We start from the raw sequence: 20,273 nt of genomic DNA on the forward strand, positions 1-20,273 counted from the left end.
GCAAATAAAGAAAATCAGGTATGAATGTATTTCCATCCCTGTATCAGAATCTATTTCCCTACCCCCAAACAGGCAGGAGAAAAAAAAAAGTCTTAGGAAAATTGCTTTAATGACCATCTTAAAAAAAAAACACAAAACAAACAAAAGCCCACACTTAAATAAAGTTAAAAAAAAATAGCTGTGTGATTTAAATGCTCCATACTGACAGCCCTAGGAACAGAGGAGTGGGTTGATTAGAATATGGCTTTTAATGGATGCACAGTCATTTAAAACAGAGTTGACATTATTGAAATAATGCTTTTTACAGAAGTAGCTGCATACCAAATGACCTTGAAAAGCCAGCAATTACTACCACACATGCAAGATACATTATCGCCAAAGCTAAGGCTGGATTTCCTAAGATATACCAGCCAGACGGGAACATTAGGAACTGGGATGAGTTCTAAGATAAGATGTTAGAGTCAACAAGATAAATGCGTAAATAAAAAGCTCCATTTGGTGGGGCAAAAGCTGTGTTTTGATTGTGAGAAATTCAGTTTTGCATTTCAGAAAAATGGTCACCACGACCTCTCCCAAATGTTGAAGCCAGTTTCAAACTGAGCTTTGGACTTCCAGCATGAAAAGTACCTACTGCATTAAAAACTCATCGTTAATTAGTGTTCAAAATAGCCTGTTGGCATTTGCTTAGCCTGCGAGATCCTCAGGGTGGCACAATCTAATAGCTGTGCTTACACAGCATCTACCCTGATAAGGACTCTGTAAAAATAGAAGCCCGAGTAACTAGAGTCATTACACACACACATACATATATGCAGTCTATGCAGATATTATTGCCAAGAAATTATTCTCCCATAAAGACAAAGATTGGATCTTGCTGCCCCAAAATGAGAATTTTACTCTAATCACATAAAAAGAACAACTTCATAAACACAGGAAGAAACAGAGAAATGATGCTTCCTGTGAGAAGGAAGTCCATTTAAAGCATGAATAAATTGATGCAGTCAGGAGAAAAAGGCTTGAATATGCAAATAGAGGTTTACTACCCATTTTTCTGCTCCTAAGAAACTTAATTTACTGACCTCTGAGAGAAGGGTCAAGGAGGCTTACGGAATAAGAAACAAAGGCTTCTCTTTGGGCAACTGCCATGTTCCAGAGCAGTAATTATCCTTCCATCTCCCCATGAGCAGCAGGAAATGAAGAGGGGTGCCATTACACTATGACAATTACTGCAATTTTAATTTCTAAAAATTGCCAGGAAAGTTTCCTCTTATTTAAAAAAAAAAAAAAAAAAAAAGAAGCCTGTTCAGATTTTTGGTGTAGTTTTAGTTTAAAACTCATTCCTCAGCTAAAATAGAGCTGTGCTTCCCCCTCTCCCACTCCTTTTGGAGAACCACCCACGAAGTCTACAGGGTGACAAAGCCCACTTTCCTCTTCATTAGTTGAGAAGTTAGATGGTTAAGTGTGGTCAATGAGGATCCAGGAAAGATGGAGGGGGGCCAAAGACATGTCGCAGACGCCGTAAGGATGCACAAACTGGGCTGTCCCTGCTAGGCACTGCCAGGGACGGATCCTTAGCAGCCCTCAGCTTTTCAGCCTAGTCTGCTGTTGGGTTTAATATCACACACGGGCACAATAACACATTCTTCTTCCTATGGGAAGTAGATGCACAATAATTAAAAAGCATTAAAAAGAAGGATTCTTTTCATCTCCTGCACTCGGAGGGACTATTGGCTATTTTGTGGATTTTCTGCAGGCTATCATTTATTATTTTAATATTATGGATAATCTATTCTACGCTATTAGAACATTATCATATTTTATTATACCCAGCTGTTGCCCTGTGGGATGGACTAAGCCCAAGAGGACAGGTCTGCTCAGCTGTCCAACCTCCCCTACCACTGACCACGCTGTCCCAGGCTCTATATCACTGTTATGGGAGACACCTGAAATACTCCCTTCTCCTACAGTGGACTCTCTGCCTGGAAGGAGGAACAGCTGCTTTGCACCAAGGTGTGTCTGTGTGGGGGGAGAAGGTGGGACTTGAGGCACACCTGCCCCATACGTAAGCAGGAACCAGAGGCGACCGTATCACCAATACATCACCATCTCTGCTGTATGTTGCAACAGCATTTCACAGAATCACAGAATCAATCAGGTTGGAAGAGACCTCTGGGATCATCGAGTCCAACCATTGCCCTGACACCACCATGTCAACTAGACCATAGCACTAAGTGCCATGTCCAGGCTTTTTTTAAACACCTCCAGAGATGGTGACTCCACCCACCTCCCTGGGCAGCCCATTCCAACGTCTAATAACCCTTTCTGGGAAGAAATTCTTCCTAATGTCCAACCTGAACCTCCCCTGGTGAAGCTTGAGGCTGTGTCCTCTTGTCCTATCGCTAGTTGCCTGGGAGAAGAGGCTGACTCCCACTTCACTACAACCTCCCTTCAGGTAGTTGTAGACTGCACTAAGGTCACCTCTGAGCCTCCTCTTCTCATAAATGGAAAGCTGCTTTCAAGGATTCCCCTGTGCACTCCCTTCATGAGACTTCCGAGGTCTCATTTTGGCTGCTGGGTGAATATTTAAAATCGCTTTCACAGATCCAAGGGAAAGGGCTTTTTTTTTTCTCAAATAGTTGCCACAACTCACGTTCAACAACGATCATTCAGCGTAGTAAAAATTTGCATCTTTCAATATATGCAGTAACAGACCTATAGAACTACATCGATTTGTCTACGCACAAATACATTCCTACAAACACATATTTGATTAAGAATTTATATAACTTCAGGCTTCAAGGAATTTTGGATCAATGCCTTTATTTTGCTTTTATAAATAAATAAACTCATTTAAACAGTACTTACAGCAAACCACAATGGGCAGGGGAATAATTTTGCCGAAGCTTCACTTTCCAATTTTTACCTGTTACATGGGTCTAAGGAATCAATTACTTCCTAGAGGGAACTTATTAGGGCTTGTGTTACCAGACACCTTACCTTTCCCACCCAGCAACAGAAGAGAAGAATTATAGGGACACGCATATAGAAAAACGAGCATTCTTCAAACCTCTTACAATTTGCTGTAATAAATTAAAAGCATAAATAAAATAAAACAAAGCCCTGCAGGCAAGCAGCATTTGAATCTAGACTGGATCTGCACCAAGTCAAGAAGTCCATAATGCAGTCTCACAAGACCCATAAATCAGGCCCTCTGAACATATGTAGTATTTTGCATTACTGTATAGGGTGTTAACTTTAATGCCTTAATCTATGCACATAGTAGTCAGGTTACAGTTGCTGTGGGAACTATAATTTTGCATGTCCTGACCAATGCAGTGCAGCTGGAAAAATAATAATAAGCAAAAAACCAATCACACCACTGCATTCCCTTCAGCAGGTTTTATACATTTAATTTCTCTCTTTTTGTATTTGAAGGAGGAAGAAAAGATGACACATATAAAGCTGTAAATGTTTAGGAAAGCTGAAACAGATGTGAATTAACTTTCTTCCTTTTCAGGCAGTTTGCATGAAACCTCATGTGTCCCCAGCCCAAGCAAGTGTCACTGCGTGAAAAGTATGTGCTCTTGGGTGTGATCAAGCCTATTTCTGAGTCAGAAGCATCTCACCAAGGACACACTACAACCCCCTTCTCTCTCATAATGCACCGAAGCCAACCACCAGCATCCACTTGCAAGTAACAGCTACAAGGAGAAACAACCTGCAGCTGATCCAGTTTAACACAATTTCTGCTGATGCTGCCTGACCCACACCAAATTGCTACTGCTACAGTCTCCAAACAGGTTGGATTCTTACCTGCTTTAAGGCAAAGGGGTTTGTCTCTGCCCTGTTCTTCCTCCAGCCTCCCTTTACTGCCAACCCCACCATCAGAGAAGGTTGTTTTTTGAGTCATCAACCATTTTCCACACACCAAAAAAGCTGACTACATCCAGGCTTACTCCAGGTGCAGGCATGCACAACAGCTATGCAATAATTAGCCCTCCTCATCCTGTTAGCACTGGTTAATGGCCAGCAGTGTCCCACATCATATGGAACAGCCTTGGCCATGCTATCATGTGGCAGTACAGGCAAGACCAGAGCTGTTCCCACCTCTGCAATCCACTCCACCGACAGCAGCCTAACAAAGCTGGTTAAAAGCACAAGAAATGATGTAATATAGATGGCATGAAAACAAATCACAGCTAATTTGCATGAAATAAACTGCCTTATCTCTGAGCTCAATCATCAAAACCAATAAATGTTTGATGTCCCGTGATTTGACCACCATTCAAGAATATGCCATTTGTGACCATGCCCAAGAGCCACGTTCAATACAGATGACCAATTGGTGGACAAAAATAAGCTGTAACATTTATATAAATGCATAGCTGAAAAGCAACATCTGTGCACCATCACTCCAAAGGGAGCGGTGGGAACTCTCAATAAGGGTAAAGGAATACATTAGCCCTTTGTCACACAAAGGCCTTGGTTTCATTGGCACTACCACCCAAAACCAACTAAGGGACAAGACAGTCTGATGCAGACTGTAATTGCTTGAAACTTATCTAATATTAAAGCTCTGGTCTGCTGACTTGCCCTAATGGTAGAGTCTTTGGTGGCATCACTCCACCCTTTACCAAGAAGCATTAATGTTACAAACAACTATTTCTTATATACACATTAAGGAGGATCTACAAAACCGGGTGGCACAACAAGGGAGAGAATGAAGATTAGGAAAGCAGAAAATCTGCTCATTGCTCCTTAAATGAAAAGAGTAACAAGAATATCAGAAATAATCACTGAAATTAGGCACAGAGTTCTGCTTTTTGGTGGCATCATAACAGTTGTAAATACCTAAATGCTTTTTAGTGTGTAGGACTTGAAAGGTCAACCTAATCTCTGCTGGACTCATACTGCAGCTAACTGATCTCTTGGCATCAAACCTCTCATTGAAATCTGTGGAGATTTCTTATACACACACACACATATCACATATATAGTATTTTGCATTAGTGTTCGAGAAACACTACACACATACTCATATATATACATATATATACACAATGTATCTTTACACTCATGTTACGTATGTGCACATACTTTTAATTGTATATTATATATACACACATGCATGTACATATGAAACTAAGTATATGCAAAAAACTATAATGTATATACTCTGATTACATATAGTATTTATTCATTGACAAAGTTCCTAATATGGGTAAAAAGAGGAAAAAAAACCTCTATTTGCATATGTATATAATAGCTAACCACAGCATAATGTAGCCAAAGCAAGCAGAATACATGACCCCTCTTAAAGCTAAGGACAGAGGTTTGATAAAAACCACAGAGAATTGATAAAAGCCCCTCTCTGCCTTCAACAAAATTGCACTTGGAGTGTGATTTCACTTAGCCTAAGAGCTCAGGTCCCAGGGCAGGGGGCACAGGACTGCTCTATGATATATTTCACAGTAGACAAAACTCACTTCCAGAATGGAAAAACAGCCCCATGAGAACAGAAAAGCAGAGAATGATTAAACAGGTCTCACACAGTCTTTTTTCCTGGGTCCTGTATCTTCCACCTCCAAAGATGTCATACATCTCTACTTGAAAACCACCTCACTGGCTTCAGTGTAGGTAGTGGGGGAGTACCATGCTCTTCAGCATCATTAGTGGAGTTAGAAAACAGCCCTTTTTTAGCAATGGACTTACCGTTAAACATAGACACACATGAACTTACCTGTTTGGTACTTCTCTGCCCAGTAGGAAGCAAAGCTTTGGATTTCTCTGCTATTTTCTGTAAAAAATAGAAAGGGGGGGTGGGGAAGGAAAATTGCTGAGAAAACAGAGTTCAAATATTTAGGAAAGGAATCACATGAAGCTATTTATTCTGCTTTTTAAAGAAAAGGACATAGAAAAAATTAAAAGTCTTCAAAAGCTTCCAGAATGACAAGGTTATCAAAACTGAAACACACATTTAAGAAATGACAGCTAGGACGTGGATAAGTAGCAATTTACCACTCAGATTGGTTTCCTGACGCAACCGGGCATTCACAAACTGCAGTGGCTAATTTTGGCACTTCTGAATTGATGACAGGTTTAAAAAAAACCTGCTACACGTACAGTTCAGTCGGATTGTGCTCATGAACATTAAAAAAAAAAATCATAAAAAGGTATGTGTATATGGGGGTGGAACCCTTTACCTAAGTCCTTCCAGCTTCTCATTTAATGGGATAAAGTAATTTCATTTAAAAACCTCACATTTTGGTTTTTGAATAGGACAGAGAAATAATTAAAAATATGAGATGGCATTAGAGATAATGCAATGCTATTACATAATATACATGCTGTTGAAGTGCAATTTTACGTACTTTTCTTTATTTTTTTATTCTTAAACCATAGGCAGCAAGTGCTGCGAGATCAGTCAGCACAGAGTGTTTCTAATAGAGACACATTATTAAGTGCATGTTGTCAGCCAAGTTTCATTACAGCTGTATAATTACAATATATTCTTCCTACGTGTTGCAGACATGGGTCAAACTCACTAAAGCAGTATAAGAAAGCAACCAGAGTTTGTCCAGGTCGTATTTGCACAGGATTTGATTAATCCAGATATATATTCAAACTTGTTACTGCAGGGGAGAGAAGCAGTTTCAGGATGGTAAATTTAAGTCATTACTACAGTGTTTAAAAGCAAAGCAAATCTGCTCATCAGTAGATCCCCCCGAGAGTAAAGCAGGAGCGCAAGAAGCAAATGAAAGAGCTGGAGTTCAAGTTTTGTTTGTCTTATTAAACAGCTTGATCTTGGTGACAGGTCCAAACCACAAGATGTCTTTGGAAACCTTCTGGCAAAGCCACATAACACAGCAGAGCCAGAAGGTGGGTTAACATTTAAATTAGCAATGTCGCCCACACATTTTCTGTAAGTAGAAAAGGTGAAAGAGGCACTGTGCAATCACTTCTTCTTCTCCCCTGAAAGTGGAGACACACAAAAATAACGTCATGGCTAAGCCAGGGGCACCACTGAAGGTCCACCAGACACACAGCTGGCAAAACCACACTCTTTTTTCTTTCCCATTGCTGCTGAATTGTTCTGCAATTGCATGCATGGGCGTATTCCAAAGTAATGATACACTCCTTGACTGATAAAGTAAGAAAAGAGGGAGGACACTACACATTAGCAGCTCTATGGAGATGCTCCACGCTCCTGGGAGCCACGCTCGCTCCCATGTAACATATTCCCAAACTCACATACGGAAGAGTGGAAGCAAGCGAAACCCTCACCTTCTGCACAGCTCCGTATCTTTGGATGGCATCTGACAGCTGGTTCTTCAGCCTGTCCAGCTGAAGTCGCTCTTGCTGTTTCAGAAAAACAGAAACCTGGTTAGCAGATCTGTAGAGATAAATCAAGTACTAGACCCTGTCTGTGACCATAGGAAATAGTCCTGGTGGGAGACACCAAAAAAACAAGGTGGGCCCAAATAGTAGTCTAAAAAATTAAGTTATGTTGGGGCTGCCAGGATGCTACAAGGTTTTATTTTAGGAAGGTTTTATTTTAGGAAGCACAAGATGCTTTGCTCTTCCAGGACAAAGCAATTCCAAAAATGCTACCTTGGTTATTCAATATAGCACTCAACTCATGACTACTGTGTGGTCTGCTATCTGAGCTGGACACCTTCTGTGGCAGGGATATATAGTGGGACATTTTGCTGTCCTGCGTACTGAATGAAGGGGGTGTCACTCCAATAGCAGTTCTTAAAGACTGTGAATCGCAAGCAAATAAATATCCTACTGCCATCAAAAGAACAGAATGGTTGTAGCAGGGTATCCTGCTTCTACTTACTAAAATCCAGTCTTGGATTATCTGCTGGAGATGATGGAGGAGCAGCTGAGGGAACTGAGGTTGTTTAGTCTAGATAAAAGGAGGCTGAGGGGAGACCTTATTGCTCTCCACAACTACCTGAAAGGAGGTTGTAGCGAGGTGGGGGTCGGTCTCTTCTCCCAGGTAACAAAAGATAGGACGAGAGGAAATGGCCTCAAGCTGCACCAGGGGAGGTTTAGATTGGATATCAGGAAAAATTCCTTCACTGAAAGGGTTATCAACATTGGAACAGGCTGCCCAGGGAAGTGGTGGAGTCACCATCCCTGGAGGGATTCTAAGGACATATAGATGTGGTGCTGAGGGACTTGGTTTAGTGATAGACTTGGTAGTGTCAGGTTAATGGTTGGACTCGATGATCTTAAAGGTCCTTTCCAACCAAAATGATTCTGTGATTCTATAACCAAACGGATCCTCCTATAAAAAGTCCTTTATTTGGATGATACCCCATGATGGAGTTCATCACCTCACTTGATGGCAGTGGGTGATTTACCAGACTTGAGAGGTCCATCAGCTATGATAACATCCCTTTTTCCTGGCCTAGGGCCTGATTGCCAACTTACCTCCATGTTTTCCAAAACACGTACCCAAATGTCACCACCTTTCTGTCTGGAGCTTGCTCCAGCAAGATACCGATCTATGTTTTAAAGAAAAGCATTCTCAGAAGAAAGACCACGGTCTAGCCTGATGTAACCATCCAACGTGCTGCAGAATGGCTGCTCTCAGATGGAGTGACCAAACCCAAACAGCGAAGTGCGTCAGGCTAATCCCCAGGCAATGGAAATTCTCCTGGAACTATTCTACCCCCTGGATCTCGGACTTCAGGTGTGCAGGAGCTCAGCTGCAAGGAAGTGGGGCGTCACCTTAAAAACCAGGTAGCAAACAAATCCCAACGGACACTAAACCTACTAAGCAGAAATGTTCACTTTATAGAAATTTCAGCTGTTTCAGACAACTACTTAAGAATACAAAAGTAAATTTTATAAAGGATGGGATAAATATGTTTAATTTTTAATGGTAGTATTTTCATACAGAGAAGAATATACTAGTCCTACAGTTCTTCATCCAAAGATTTAAAATCATTTTTAGAACAGGGCAAGTATCATTATTCCCATTCTTCAGATAAAGGTCTATAAACCTTATGTTTGTTACACATGTATAATAAGGTAAGATTGCCACCCTGGAGAGCTGATCTAATGGTCCAGCACTCATCCTACAAAAACCTGGCATTCCATACAGGCCTCTCTATTTCAGTCCTTTGAGGTTATTTTGAAAGGAAGCCCTAAAATAGCCGTATGCTATTCTACATCAGTCTCCTGCCTTGTACCACACTGATTGACTTACATCAGTATCTTTGCTCCTGAAATACTATCAGTTTGCTCAGTTGGGCATCCTGACTCCAATAGCTTCAGCAGCACCTGGAGATTTAAGGGAAGTCAGAGAAACTCCCACCGTGCACCTTGTTGATGGTGCATTACTGTTGGAAAATAAGAAAGGGAAAAAAAACACATTTTTTTTGTCCATTTGTGCATGCAAAGCAATACACAGAACAACGGATCGGAAAGGATTGACTATAAAGCTCTAAATTAATGGAAGGCTTTTCATGCTGTGAGAAATTTTATGGGAGGAAAGTTTGCAATGCTACCCAGATCCCCAAGAGGGACTTACCAACCGGCAGCCCGTACCCGCCAGAACTATTTATTCTATATAAGGGAGAAGGGCTACAGGTTTTATATCAAAATTCGTAGGTTTAATTACTTAAACTGCACACTGTTAGAAAATAAGAGTTAAAAAAAATAAAATCTGTTAAATTAATTGACCAGGGAGCAGAAAAAATTATTATGTGATGCCAATAGAGAGCGGCAAGTTTATTCCTCATATTACCATAATTGTTTGTCTATTTCCTTCAGAGCTTAAATATTCTCCCTTTAACTTAGCAATTTTTCTCCCCATGACAGTAAAAGCTATTCTGCTGAGAGTCCCCAGTGGACACTACACGGGGCTTCCAGGGCAAATAACGACATTTTTGTGTGGCACTAAAATTAGGTTTAATGTGACCTTGTCTGATACCCCTTTGGACCCAATTTATGTCACAAAAGGGAGCCAGGATATCAGCACAAAACAGCCCAGATCCTCATATCTCCAAGAAAGCAACTTCTGTTCCATCAAGCTTTGATGTAATTATTCTCAGAGCATGGAAGAAAAAGGGAAAAAAAAAATAGTCCTTGTAGTCCACCACTAATCAAAGCAAAAAGTTAATAAAGATCAAAGTGTTACGGTAATGACGACATAAGGTTGATGTCTATGTATGGAAAACAGTCATTCCAGGCTTCCCTCCCCATCTTCTGGAGGGAATCACCCATTCATTTTTTTAGGTTACAAAGGTAGCCTGGGGTGATTCAGGCATAATCTCAGATGCCTGTTTGCAAGTGACATAAATCCAGGCTGTAAAAACCACTCAGACAGAGCTGAGTTGTGTGTTTCGAGCAGGGTCTTTTCTAGGTGGGAGGACAGTGAGAACAGAGTGCTCTAGGGGAACCTGCTTTGGCAGGAGGTTGGACTAGATGATCTCCAGAGGTCCCTTCCAACCCCAACCATTCTGTGATTCTGTGAGTTGAAGTAATACAGGACTTTGGAGAATGGTAGGCAGTGAGTCAGGGCAAAACACCAGTTCAGGTAAGTTCCTGACACAGAAACTATATGGATGCTGGAAGCAAGAATGTAACAGAAAACTGCTAGGCAGAATCAATTAGAAAAGAATTGTCCTTATTCTCATTTCAGTTGCTGAATCACCTGTTATGGGGGTGAAATTTCTCAACTCTCACACCAGCTGGAGTTTTACCCCACATAGTATGCTGTTCTTCCCCATGATGCAGACCACAGGCCAAAGTCAGCAGGAACATACAGGGTATAAAGGTCTTTTTGGCAAGCTCAGAAATCTTCTGTTTGTCCAATTTGGACAAATGTTTGCGTTTGGACCAGGGGATGGGGATCGTTTATACCCCTGTGGCAATGATGTTGTGGAATTAACTATCGTGGGGCAATTTATTGGAACTATTGGAGGCACAGTTCTTGAGAGTAAAGTTATATCCACATTTTACAGAACTAAGAAAGCGTCTAGGGTGGGACATGGTCGGCATGTACCATAACAGTTCCCCAGGCAACCTGACCTGCATTCTTAGATGTTTGCACACCAAAGGAGCTTGGCATGACAACTCTGAGACAACGGAGGGTGGAACGGTGTGGAGATAACCGTGGCCAGGCTCTGTTAATGAAGCAGGTACGAGAACTCCATGGTACCTTGTAGCCGACAAATCACATAGCCATTGTCCAGCAAGAAAGTATACCCTGTTCCACCCAGAACACTGGTCACTGAGCCAGCGAGTATGGTGAAATCGTGTCCTGTGGATGAACTTTGCTCATTATAATCTCATTATAATATGAAAACACACCTCCATCCCAAAAGCTACCCGCCTCCTTCTGCCCCCTGAGCATGCTCTCTGAACTTTTCTTAGCCTATACCTTTAAATCGAAGCGAGAGAATTTTGCACCAATCAATAATAAAGGTATGTATGACTAGAGTCACTCAAGCTCCACCTAAACATAGAAAAACAGTATAAAAACCCTTAAGAGGCAAGGTGGGGAAGATACTATCACTGAGAAGTCAGGGAGACATCACTACGGACTTCTGGGATCAGTCAACAGGCTGAACCTCTCTTCCCCACACACAGGGACGCCTTTGGGTAAGATTCGTACACTTGGTTACACCAGGTGCTTCCCGGGGAAACTTAGAAATCAAGCTTGTATTTGTAATCATATTAATAGCTCTATATAGTCATCCTGGAACATATATTTGTTCATAGGTACCTAAGCGTGCTTTGCGGACAGTGTATTCATCACCAGCAATCTAAAAGAATCTGTATCTGTTGCTCAAATAAATTACCTTAATTGGGGAACTGGTCGTGAGGCTTTTATCATGGTGTAACAGGAAAGTATGTTATAACAAGACATGGAGCTCAACAGCTTTAAAGCACCCACTACCACTTCTTTTTTTCATTATTCTTCCCTCTGTAAGCCCCAGCACTCTTCTCCAACAGCATCTTGAATGACACATACCCTGGATGAGCCTCTGACAACCTCAGACAGCTGCTTGATGGCTTTGGTGCTAGTCGTGATGGTTTTATTAGTCTCCTGCTGGGTCGTATGCCTGTAAAAGAGAAGAGATGAAGGGAATTGCAATTGAAATTAATTGCATAATAAGACACTCACAGAAATTTATCAAGCTGCAGAGCAATTGAGACAACACAACACACAGAACATGGAGCCACAGTAGGAGCAGGTCTGTCCAGGGCCTTGACCAGCAATGGCAGCCACAAGGCTGTAGGAAATACTAGCAAGGAGCTGCCCAAAGAGTTCCTCCTGTCATCAGCACAGTGGTTGTGGACCTGCAAAGTCAATGGGGAAAGATAAGGTGAAAACAGGGGATGGGCAGGTAATGAGGCCATCACAGATGGTTGGTATTGCAACTAAAATTGTTGAAAGAAGGGTTGTATAGCAAAAAGAAATGGGACTGGGGAGTTACCTGATGGCTTGCCCAGAAAAATTTTGTACTCAGAAGAGCCATTTGAAGAGATAGATATTGAGCAGGACAAATTTACTTACTATGATCATCTACCTGCTAATGACATAATATCTCCAGGAAAGCACTGTGAATGTGAAGGTTCAATGCTCCTTTACAAGCACCGAAACAGGCAGGCATGGAGCCAAACCAGTCCCCTCTCCAGTCATGGTTGCTCCTCTCCTTTACACCCCTAGTTCCAGTACCATTACTTCTTGTAAGTAGTGGTTGCTGGCTTGACTGTTTGGGACCGCACAAAGTAGGTGAAAGAGACATAAATGCTGCTGAAATGTATTTAGCAACTCAATCCAGTAGTTCCCAAGCTTTATAAGGTCAACAGGGCATTTTCAGCCTCTAAGCTTCCCCAGGGAGCTCTTCACATCTTTTTATTCAGAAAGGGGTGGTTTTTCAAAAACTCTAGGAAGGCTCAAGAAACACCTGGAGAAAATTATTTTTTTCTCCCTTAGAGGACACATTTGAGCCATGATTGTATTGAAAAGACTCATTTGTCAGTGCTTTTTTTTCAAGGTGGAGGGATGTGGAGTGAATGGAAGCTCTTTGATTAAAAATGTTAAGGTGACTATTTATGGCCCCTCTGTTCTGAAGACCCATGGCCCGTCCTGGCTCTTCAGCTCCTTCCTGCTTCTCTGTTAGCACTGATGGAGACCAACTCTTTCAAGACTTATGTCAACTCTTTCAGCACCTCCTTTGAGGAATGAGGCCAGCCCCCAAACGCAATCTTTACCAAACACAACCTTAACTACAAACAAATTGAGACCTCTCAACAAGCACTCCACTGGCCGTCATTTCCATCTGGTCAGGGCAGATGGACATAGGCACCACAAACTGCAATATTAACCACCATAGCAAAGTTTTGCAGGTTTTATCCACTTAAGCAAGATCTCTGTGCAGATAGCTCAGGTGGGAAAGCAGTGCAGGACACAAGTACACTTAATTTTATGCATTGTACCTACCAGGTATACAAATGAAAGCTTAGCATACCATGAAGATAACATCTCCTAGCTGCAGAACATTAATTCAGATGTATGTTAAGGGTTGAACAAGCACAAAGAAGGCATAGACTCCTTTGGCACCATACAAGAAAGAGAAATAATCTCACATGAAGACAAGACTGTATCCAATAACAGGTTACTCTCAGCTCTCCTTAGTTAAATTAAGACACCAGTTCTGTATTCATTCATCAAAATGCATTTCATTTATTTATGATCCCAGGATCCACTGCACCAGCTGACTAATTACATCACTTTTAATTTGAGATGGTCATAGCTACCACAGACAGGTATTCCACAACATCATTGCAAGAGAGAGAGGTGGGAATTGAATCCTGTCACATCGCCTACCTTGAAGAGTACACAGTTAGTTAGCCTGATCCCCAGTCTTTTAATCAAGCAAATCTTGCCACCAAGTGCATGAATTTCATAAGCAGCAGTTTCAAAACTGAGAGTTCCACAACTAATTCCTCTTGCTGGAGTTGACGTCCAGTCATTTTGCAGACCTCATTAAATTATCTACCCACAGAACGAGTCAGGGATTTACATACTAGCAATTCCCCATCCCCAAAGTCAAATGGCTTGTTAGGGTATGCATCTGATCCTTCCCAATTCCTAAAGTTAAGTAAAGTCTCCTTCATTTGCATTCTAAAGCAAATTTTATGTTAGATGTCTTATGTAATAAATCCATGCTGTGCACAAACTTTGCACTGAACTGCTGCAAAATAACTGGGAGCGGGAGCACAAAAAAACAAAAGTCCTGCCTTCCACTTCTTAATTCGAAATGCACTTTAACCTATATGCTGGTGCTTGATTTTGGCACTTCCCACAATGTTGTCAGCACAATTAACTTCTTATTCTTCAGCCTCAGAGATATGCTCAGGAATCAGACAGTGATTATATTTAATTTACATTAAATGCTATTAAGATCTTCATTAAAAAGAGGCCTTGAAACTCCATTCCCTGCAGCATTTTATTGTAATATGTAATGGTAACAAGATATGTCACTGTTATTATTATTATTATTATTATTATTATTAGCTTTCTTTATATTCCTCTCCCCATGGAAGTGTGGAAGTTAATTAAAGAGATGTCTCTGAGGAATAAAATTTGCTTCTGAAAAATTCCTCCACACAATAGTAAGCTAAAAACTCAGTCTGTGGAGATAGCGAGTACCTAAAATATAAATGTAAAAGACTTACCTGTCTACAGCACTAGTCTGAAAATAAGCACTCTAAGAGCAAAAACAAAGAGGGCATCTCTTAGGAAGAATAACACCTCTTGCTGTGTGTTTCTGTATGCACAAAGATTGCAAAGACAATGCACAAAATCACAGAATCACAGAATCAACCAGGTTGGAAGAGACCTCTGGGATCATCGAGTCCAACCATTGCCCTGACACCACCATGGCAACTAGACCATGCCACTAAGTGCCATGTCCAGTCTTTTCTTAAACACATCCAGAGATGGTGACTCCACCACCTCCCTGGGCAGCCCATTCCAATGCCTAATAACCTTTTCTGAGAAGAAATTCTTCCTAATGTCCAACCTGAACCTCCCCTGGTGAAGCTTCAGGCTGTGTCCTCTTGTCCTATCGCTAGTTGTCTGGGAGAAGAGGCCGACTCCCACTTCACTACAACCTCCCTTCAGGTAGTTGTAGACTGCACTAAGGTCACCTCTGAGCCTCCTCTTCTCCAGGCTAAACAACCCCAGCTCCCTCAGCCGTTCCTCGTAGGTCAGACCCTCCAGACCCTTCACCATCTTGGTCGCCCTCCTCTGGACTCGCTCCAACACCTCAACATCTTTCTTGAAGTGAGGGGCCCAGAACTGGACACAGGATTCAAGGTGCGGCCTCACCAGTGCCGAGTACAGAGGGACAATCACTTCCCTAGACCGGCTGGCTAAATACAACAGATGCCACACTGCTGCACTGTAAATAATACAACAGATGCCACACTGCTGCCTAAGAGTTTCCTATGGCTGCTGTTTTCTTTTCCAAAGTAGTACGGTCCACCAAATCCATAATCCCCAGTGCACAGCTGCTTACAGTTTCTCCTTTGAATGATCATATCTGTAATTTATTCATCCAGATTTAAAATGAGCATAGCAAAGAGGTAGATGTGATGACGGCTGCTTCCCTTCTCCACAGGGACAGAATGAAGGAGCTTAACTACTGTTACTGCCATTTCTTTGAGACACTTGATGAATGACCAAGTCAACAAAAAGTAAGCAGACCCCAAAGGCAACAGCAAAGACCAACAAGGGAAAGACCTCTCTCTGCCTCACCGTGCCTGCTGCCCCTCAGTAATCCCGAAGAGCTTTGTTTTCTAGTTCCAGCAGGAGAAAGGTGTTTCCATTCATAATACAGGATACAGCTTATTTTACTTTAATGTGATCCCTAACATAAGAGCAATGATAAGTTTTTCAGGTACAGATCAAGGATACCTTTACTGTACTGGCTTAAACTTCATTAGATTTCATGTCTTCTTTGGCACAGTGCAACTGCATAGCAATGGAGTGGCTTTATGCATTTAGGAGCTGGGTGGTCAAGTACGTTTGGCTACAGTTAAGCCAGGTAGTGCAGCATAATTTACACCATGTACTTGCCTTTTGCACAGGAGCTGTAATGCTTACCACTCGCTGCAGTTTTCTTGTACAAAAAGAGGTACAAAATATAGTATGTGGAACAGAGAACTGAGCTGTGTGATCTGTGGCATAAGTAGAAATAGGCCAAGTACCTGCATTTGCGTATATTCCATTGTTGTTGGAGACATAAATATGTATGGGTGCATCAAGCATGGATAAGGAAATCTCTTCCCTGTCTTAGAGCTGGATTTTGTGAAGGACTGATGTCTGTGGGACCTGATGGTAGGCCTCACAGAACTACAAATAGATGTATATAAAACCTTATGCATTGGCCATAGGCACAGCCATGGAGTAGCAAGAGGTACTTAGTCCTTAAGGCTCCTATTCCCCTTTCTCCACCTAATCAAGGTGCTTAACTTCAGAGCAAAGACAACGGCAGTCCTTCATGGCCCGTGGAGAGGGGCACATCCAAAGGCACTGCAGAGAAGTTCACCCTTCAGCAGTAACCCACCACTTTTAGGTGTCTCCTACACAGCCAGGATGATCCTCCAGCAGAGGTAAAGATACTTCCAGAAACAGATGAGCCAGGCGGATGCATTCAACAGTTGCATTATCAAACACTTACCTATAGGATGGAAACTTGTGCTGCATTAGACTGCTACAACTTACTGCCCATAAACAGCCCCGTGCCTTGTCCTCAAGGGCTGCTGGCTCTGCTTCCCCAGTGGGCATCTCTCATCTATAAGTATTTCTTGCAGATATAAACAAAGCAGCAAGATGAGCTAGGAGGAAAGGTTGTTTCAGCAAGCTCTAAAGTATCTTTACTGTATTGTTACAGTCACCAAAGGGAGAAAGGCTAAATCTACTTGTTCTGGCTCCAAACTAACACTCACAAGTCTTTTTTTAACGCTTTCTCCTTTAGGACCTGATTGTGCATGTTGAGAAATCATTTACAACAGAGCAAAATAAGAGCTCTAATTCTGATCTGTCAGCAAACCCCTTTGCATAGGTGTAAATCACCCAGCAGAGGAAAAGTCAGGAGAAAAACGGACTGCTACTTCCAAGTTACAAGCCACACAATATTCTATAATAAAAGCATCATAGATTTCCAATTTCCCTGTCACTTGAAAGTATTAGGAGATGTGGCGCTATTTTTCTTTAGGGAGCTTAGGGGATGGCCTGTGGTTGTGTGGGAAGAGAAGGGGAGGTATTTCAAATCCACCTGGCACGGGTGCTGTGTCATCTCTAGAGACAGACACGGCTATAGGCTAGCAGCTACGTTGTTCAGCAGTTCTGGATTAAAACATATGAATTGTAGTCAGGTAACAGTCACAAAAATGCAACCAGAGCAACAGACAACAATGCAAACCCTAGCAAAATTTTCCACCTTGTTTTTGTGTTGCTTCTTAAAAATAAGTAATAAAAAATGAAGAAGCAGTTATTACTAAAATAAGGAGAATATTTGCTCCCCTACAGAATCTGACCAGAGCAAGCAGCTAGCTACTCATTGACCTGCTACCAGAAATTCAGGTTTGTGTTTTTCAACTAAATTACCTCTGGACAGTAGATAAGACCCACTCTTAACCCTGCATCACCAACAGATTAGTTCAGCATCACCTCAGACTCCATCTGACAAGTCATTACTGGCAGCTCAGGGAGCACTCAAAACAGGATCCCAAGGAAGCAGCTTAACAATGTCATGGCCATTAGTCACCTCTCAAGTTATTTTTCCTTCTGCCACCCATACTATTCCCAAGTAAGTTTTAATTTTAGAAGTTTCACTTTATTTCCTAATAAAAGAGTCTCTTGGATCCTTTGCAAACGCCTTGCTACCACTAAGCTATATTACACCTCCCTCTCTCTCATTAACCAGTAAGCCTCTTAGCTTATCAGAGACAGAAATTAATTTAATTCTCCATAATTTCATTTTGGTGAACCCTGGTGTCTACTGATCATGATAGTAATATTTTTCCTCCAGGTGCTGATAAACTGCTTACAGCTTTTTAACTGTTCTTGATACTTAGGTTGCACAGAAGTAGACCACCCTCCTGCACCACATTTCTGCAAAAAGCAAGCAGGTCCCTCTCTTTCCAGCCCGAGGACCTCAGCTGCCCTCCACAAGCTCTTAACATTCACCAGCATTTCCATTATTGGCCCAATAAACCTTTTAGTGCCCTAAGAAAAATGGCATCAAACCGTGACCATTCTGATTGCTTTGCCTGTGCTTTTTAACTCTGTTGTGCCGTTTGCATTTCTGCATTAACGAGTGGACCACGGCTTAACATCTGTCATGGAAAGGTTACTGGGACGTCTCCCTGCAGCAATTCTCAGCGGCATAGCCAAAGGTGCCTGTAACACCACCAGAAAACAACTAAGCGACATACAATCTACATACAGTTGTTACCACACCTTTCTTCCAGTAATTTACTGCAGCTCTTTGCTGAAGCTTGGATCAGAGCCATCTTTCCAGGTTTTTCAGAAGCACTGTGCCCACCAAAGGCTCAGGGTTGCTGCATTTAGGACTCTGTAGCAGGAGTTAATGGAGCCAGTCAATGTGCAGGGAGAGACAGGGAGAACTACACACTTTCTCAGTCCTGCCTGTAGCCCACAGACACAGAAAACATTTTATATACCATAAAAGAGCGTTAGAAACTGCCCCCCTTCCCTGAAATTCGCAGAGACATGGATGGTGTCTTATGCTTTTAAATCTTTTTGGAAACACTATATATGTGGACTCCAATATATGCAAACTTCACACAGAATCAGAGAATCAATCAGGTTGGAAGAGACCTCAAGGATCATCGAGTCCAACCATTGCCCTGACACCACCATGGCAACTAGACCATGGCACTAAGTGCCATGGCCAGGCTTTTCTTAAACACATCCAGAGATGGTGACTCCACCACCTCCCTGGGCAGCCCCTTCCAATGTCTAAAGACCCTTTCTGAGAAGAAATGCTTCCTAATGTCCAACCTGAACCTCCCCTGGCGAAGCTTGAGGCTGTGTCCTCTTGAACTTCCTCTTACAAATTGCCTGTTGCAGAACACAAGCTGGAAGCTACAGGCACAAAATGCAATAAAGAATATATCGAATCCCAAGGACTTGATGCAGATAAAAAAGATGACTGATGTATATGCTTAAACACATTTTCTCATAATTTATACTCCTGTAGAAATTAGCTCCTGCATTTCAGAGTGGAATCAGAAAGAAAAGAAGCCCGTGTCTCCCTATATAGGAATTTCCCAGCCATAAAACCCTCTATGGAAAGAGCTTACTAAGTGTGGGGCTGAGCCAGAGACATGCACAGACTCTGCATGTCACTGCAGGAGATGGCAGTGACACGCAGAGCCTGTCCCTGTCCTGACACTAGCCTGTCCTATCTATTGTATTTTAATGTTAATCCCAGTGGATACATCCCCATGTCTAGCTAGTGATCCTATACATTTTTAGGGTCACAGGTGGTGTTAAGAACACCACTTCACACTACATCAGGTTTTCTGTCATGGCTGGATGTTTGTTTTTTTTTAAATAATATGACATGCTGCCATGTTATCAACAACATGGCAATCCACACCCCTCACTGTATGCACCAATCCTAACCAATGAAGCAATCTGGATAGACTGGATGAGAGAGCACGTGTGCACGGCTGTGCAAGAACGTGGCCTACATGCACACATGTATGTAGGAAAGATAGGGATAAATGGACAGAAGATAAATTGCACTGCAGATTAATTTAGCCTCTTATCCTTCCCACACTCGCTTTCTTGGTTTTAGCATTTAACGTGGGTTAATACTGGGTACGGCACTGTGAAAAGTAAAGACGAAGGGCACTTTACTGATGTGAATGAGTGATCGATTGCTTTAGCTCTCCTTGAGAAGCTACACTGAAACCATCATTAAAAGAGCCAGGGCTTTGTACCTTGGAGCATGAAAAGTTTTGGTGATCAGAGATGTAGATCTTGTGAGGCTTTATTCTGATTTTAAAAGTTGCTTTTGCTGGTTTGTGTATTTTCTTGCCACAACATTTTTCAGAGGCAAGAACATCGAGAGCAAACATATGCAAAAAGGGAATAAATCACACAAATTTCTGAGACTTAGGCATTTTCATCCCAGAAAATACATGTTTCATTTTTTAAAAAGCCAACTTTGCTTAAAACCAGGCAATTTTAATTGAAAAAT

At 41.9% G+C, this 20,273-nt stretch overlaps 1 protein-coding gene across 13 annotated transcripts in view; it reads right to left on the reverse strand.

The window, feature by feature from the left end:
• TSNARE1 (t-SNARE domain containing 1) overlaps window positions 1-20,273 on the reverse strand; it is a 533,773-nt gene that overhangs the window by 273,708 nt on the left and 239,792 nt on the right. For all 13 annotated transcript variants that reach the window (XM_068396751.1, XM_068396752.1, XM_068396747.1 and 10 more), the window contains 3 exons: window positions 11,996-12,086; window positions 7,285-7,359; window positions 5,741-5,797 (listed from right to left, as the gene is read on the reverse strand). In XM_068396751.1, the coding sequence (XP_068252852.1) occupies window positions 5,741-5,797; window positions 7,285-7,359; window positions 11,996-12,086 (223 nt within the window). The remainder of the gene's footprint in view (window positions 1-5,740; window positions 5,798-7,284; window positions 7,360-11,995; window positions 12,087-20,273) is intronic.

The sequence above is a fragment of the Nyctibius grandis genome, chromosome 3, assembly GCF_013368605.1.
Source record: "Nyctibius grandis isolate bNycGra1 chromosome 3, bNycGra1.pri, whole genome shotgun sequence".
Classification (NCBI taxonomy): Eukaryota; Metazoa; Chordata; class Aves; order Nyctibiiformes; family Nyctibiidae; genus Nyctibius; species Nyctibius grandis.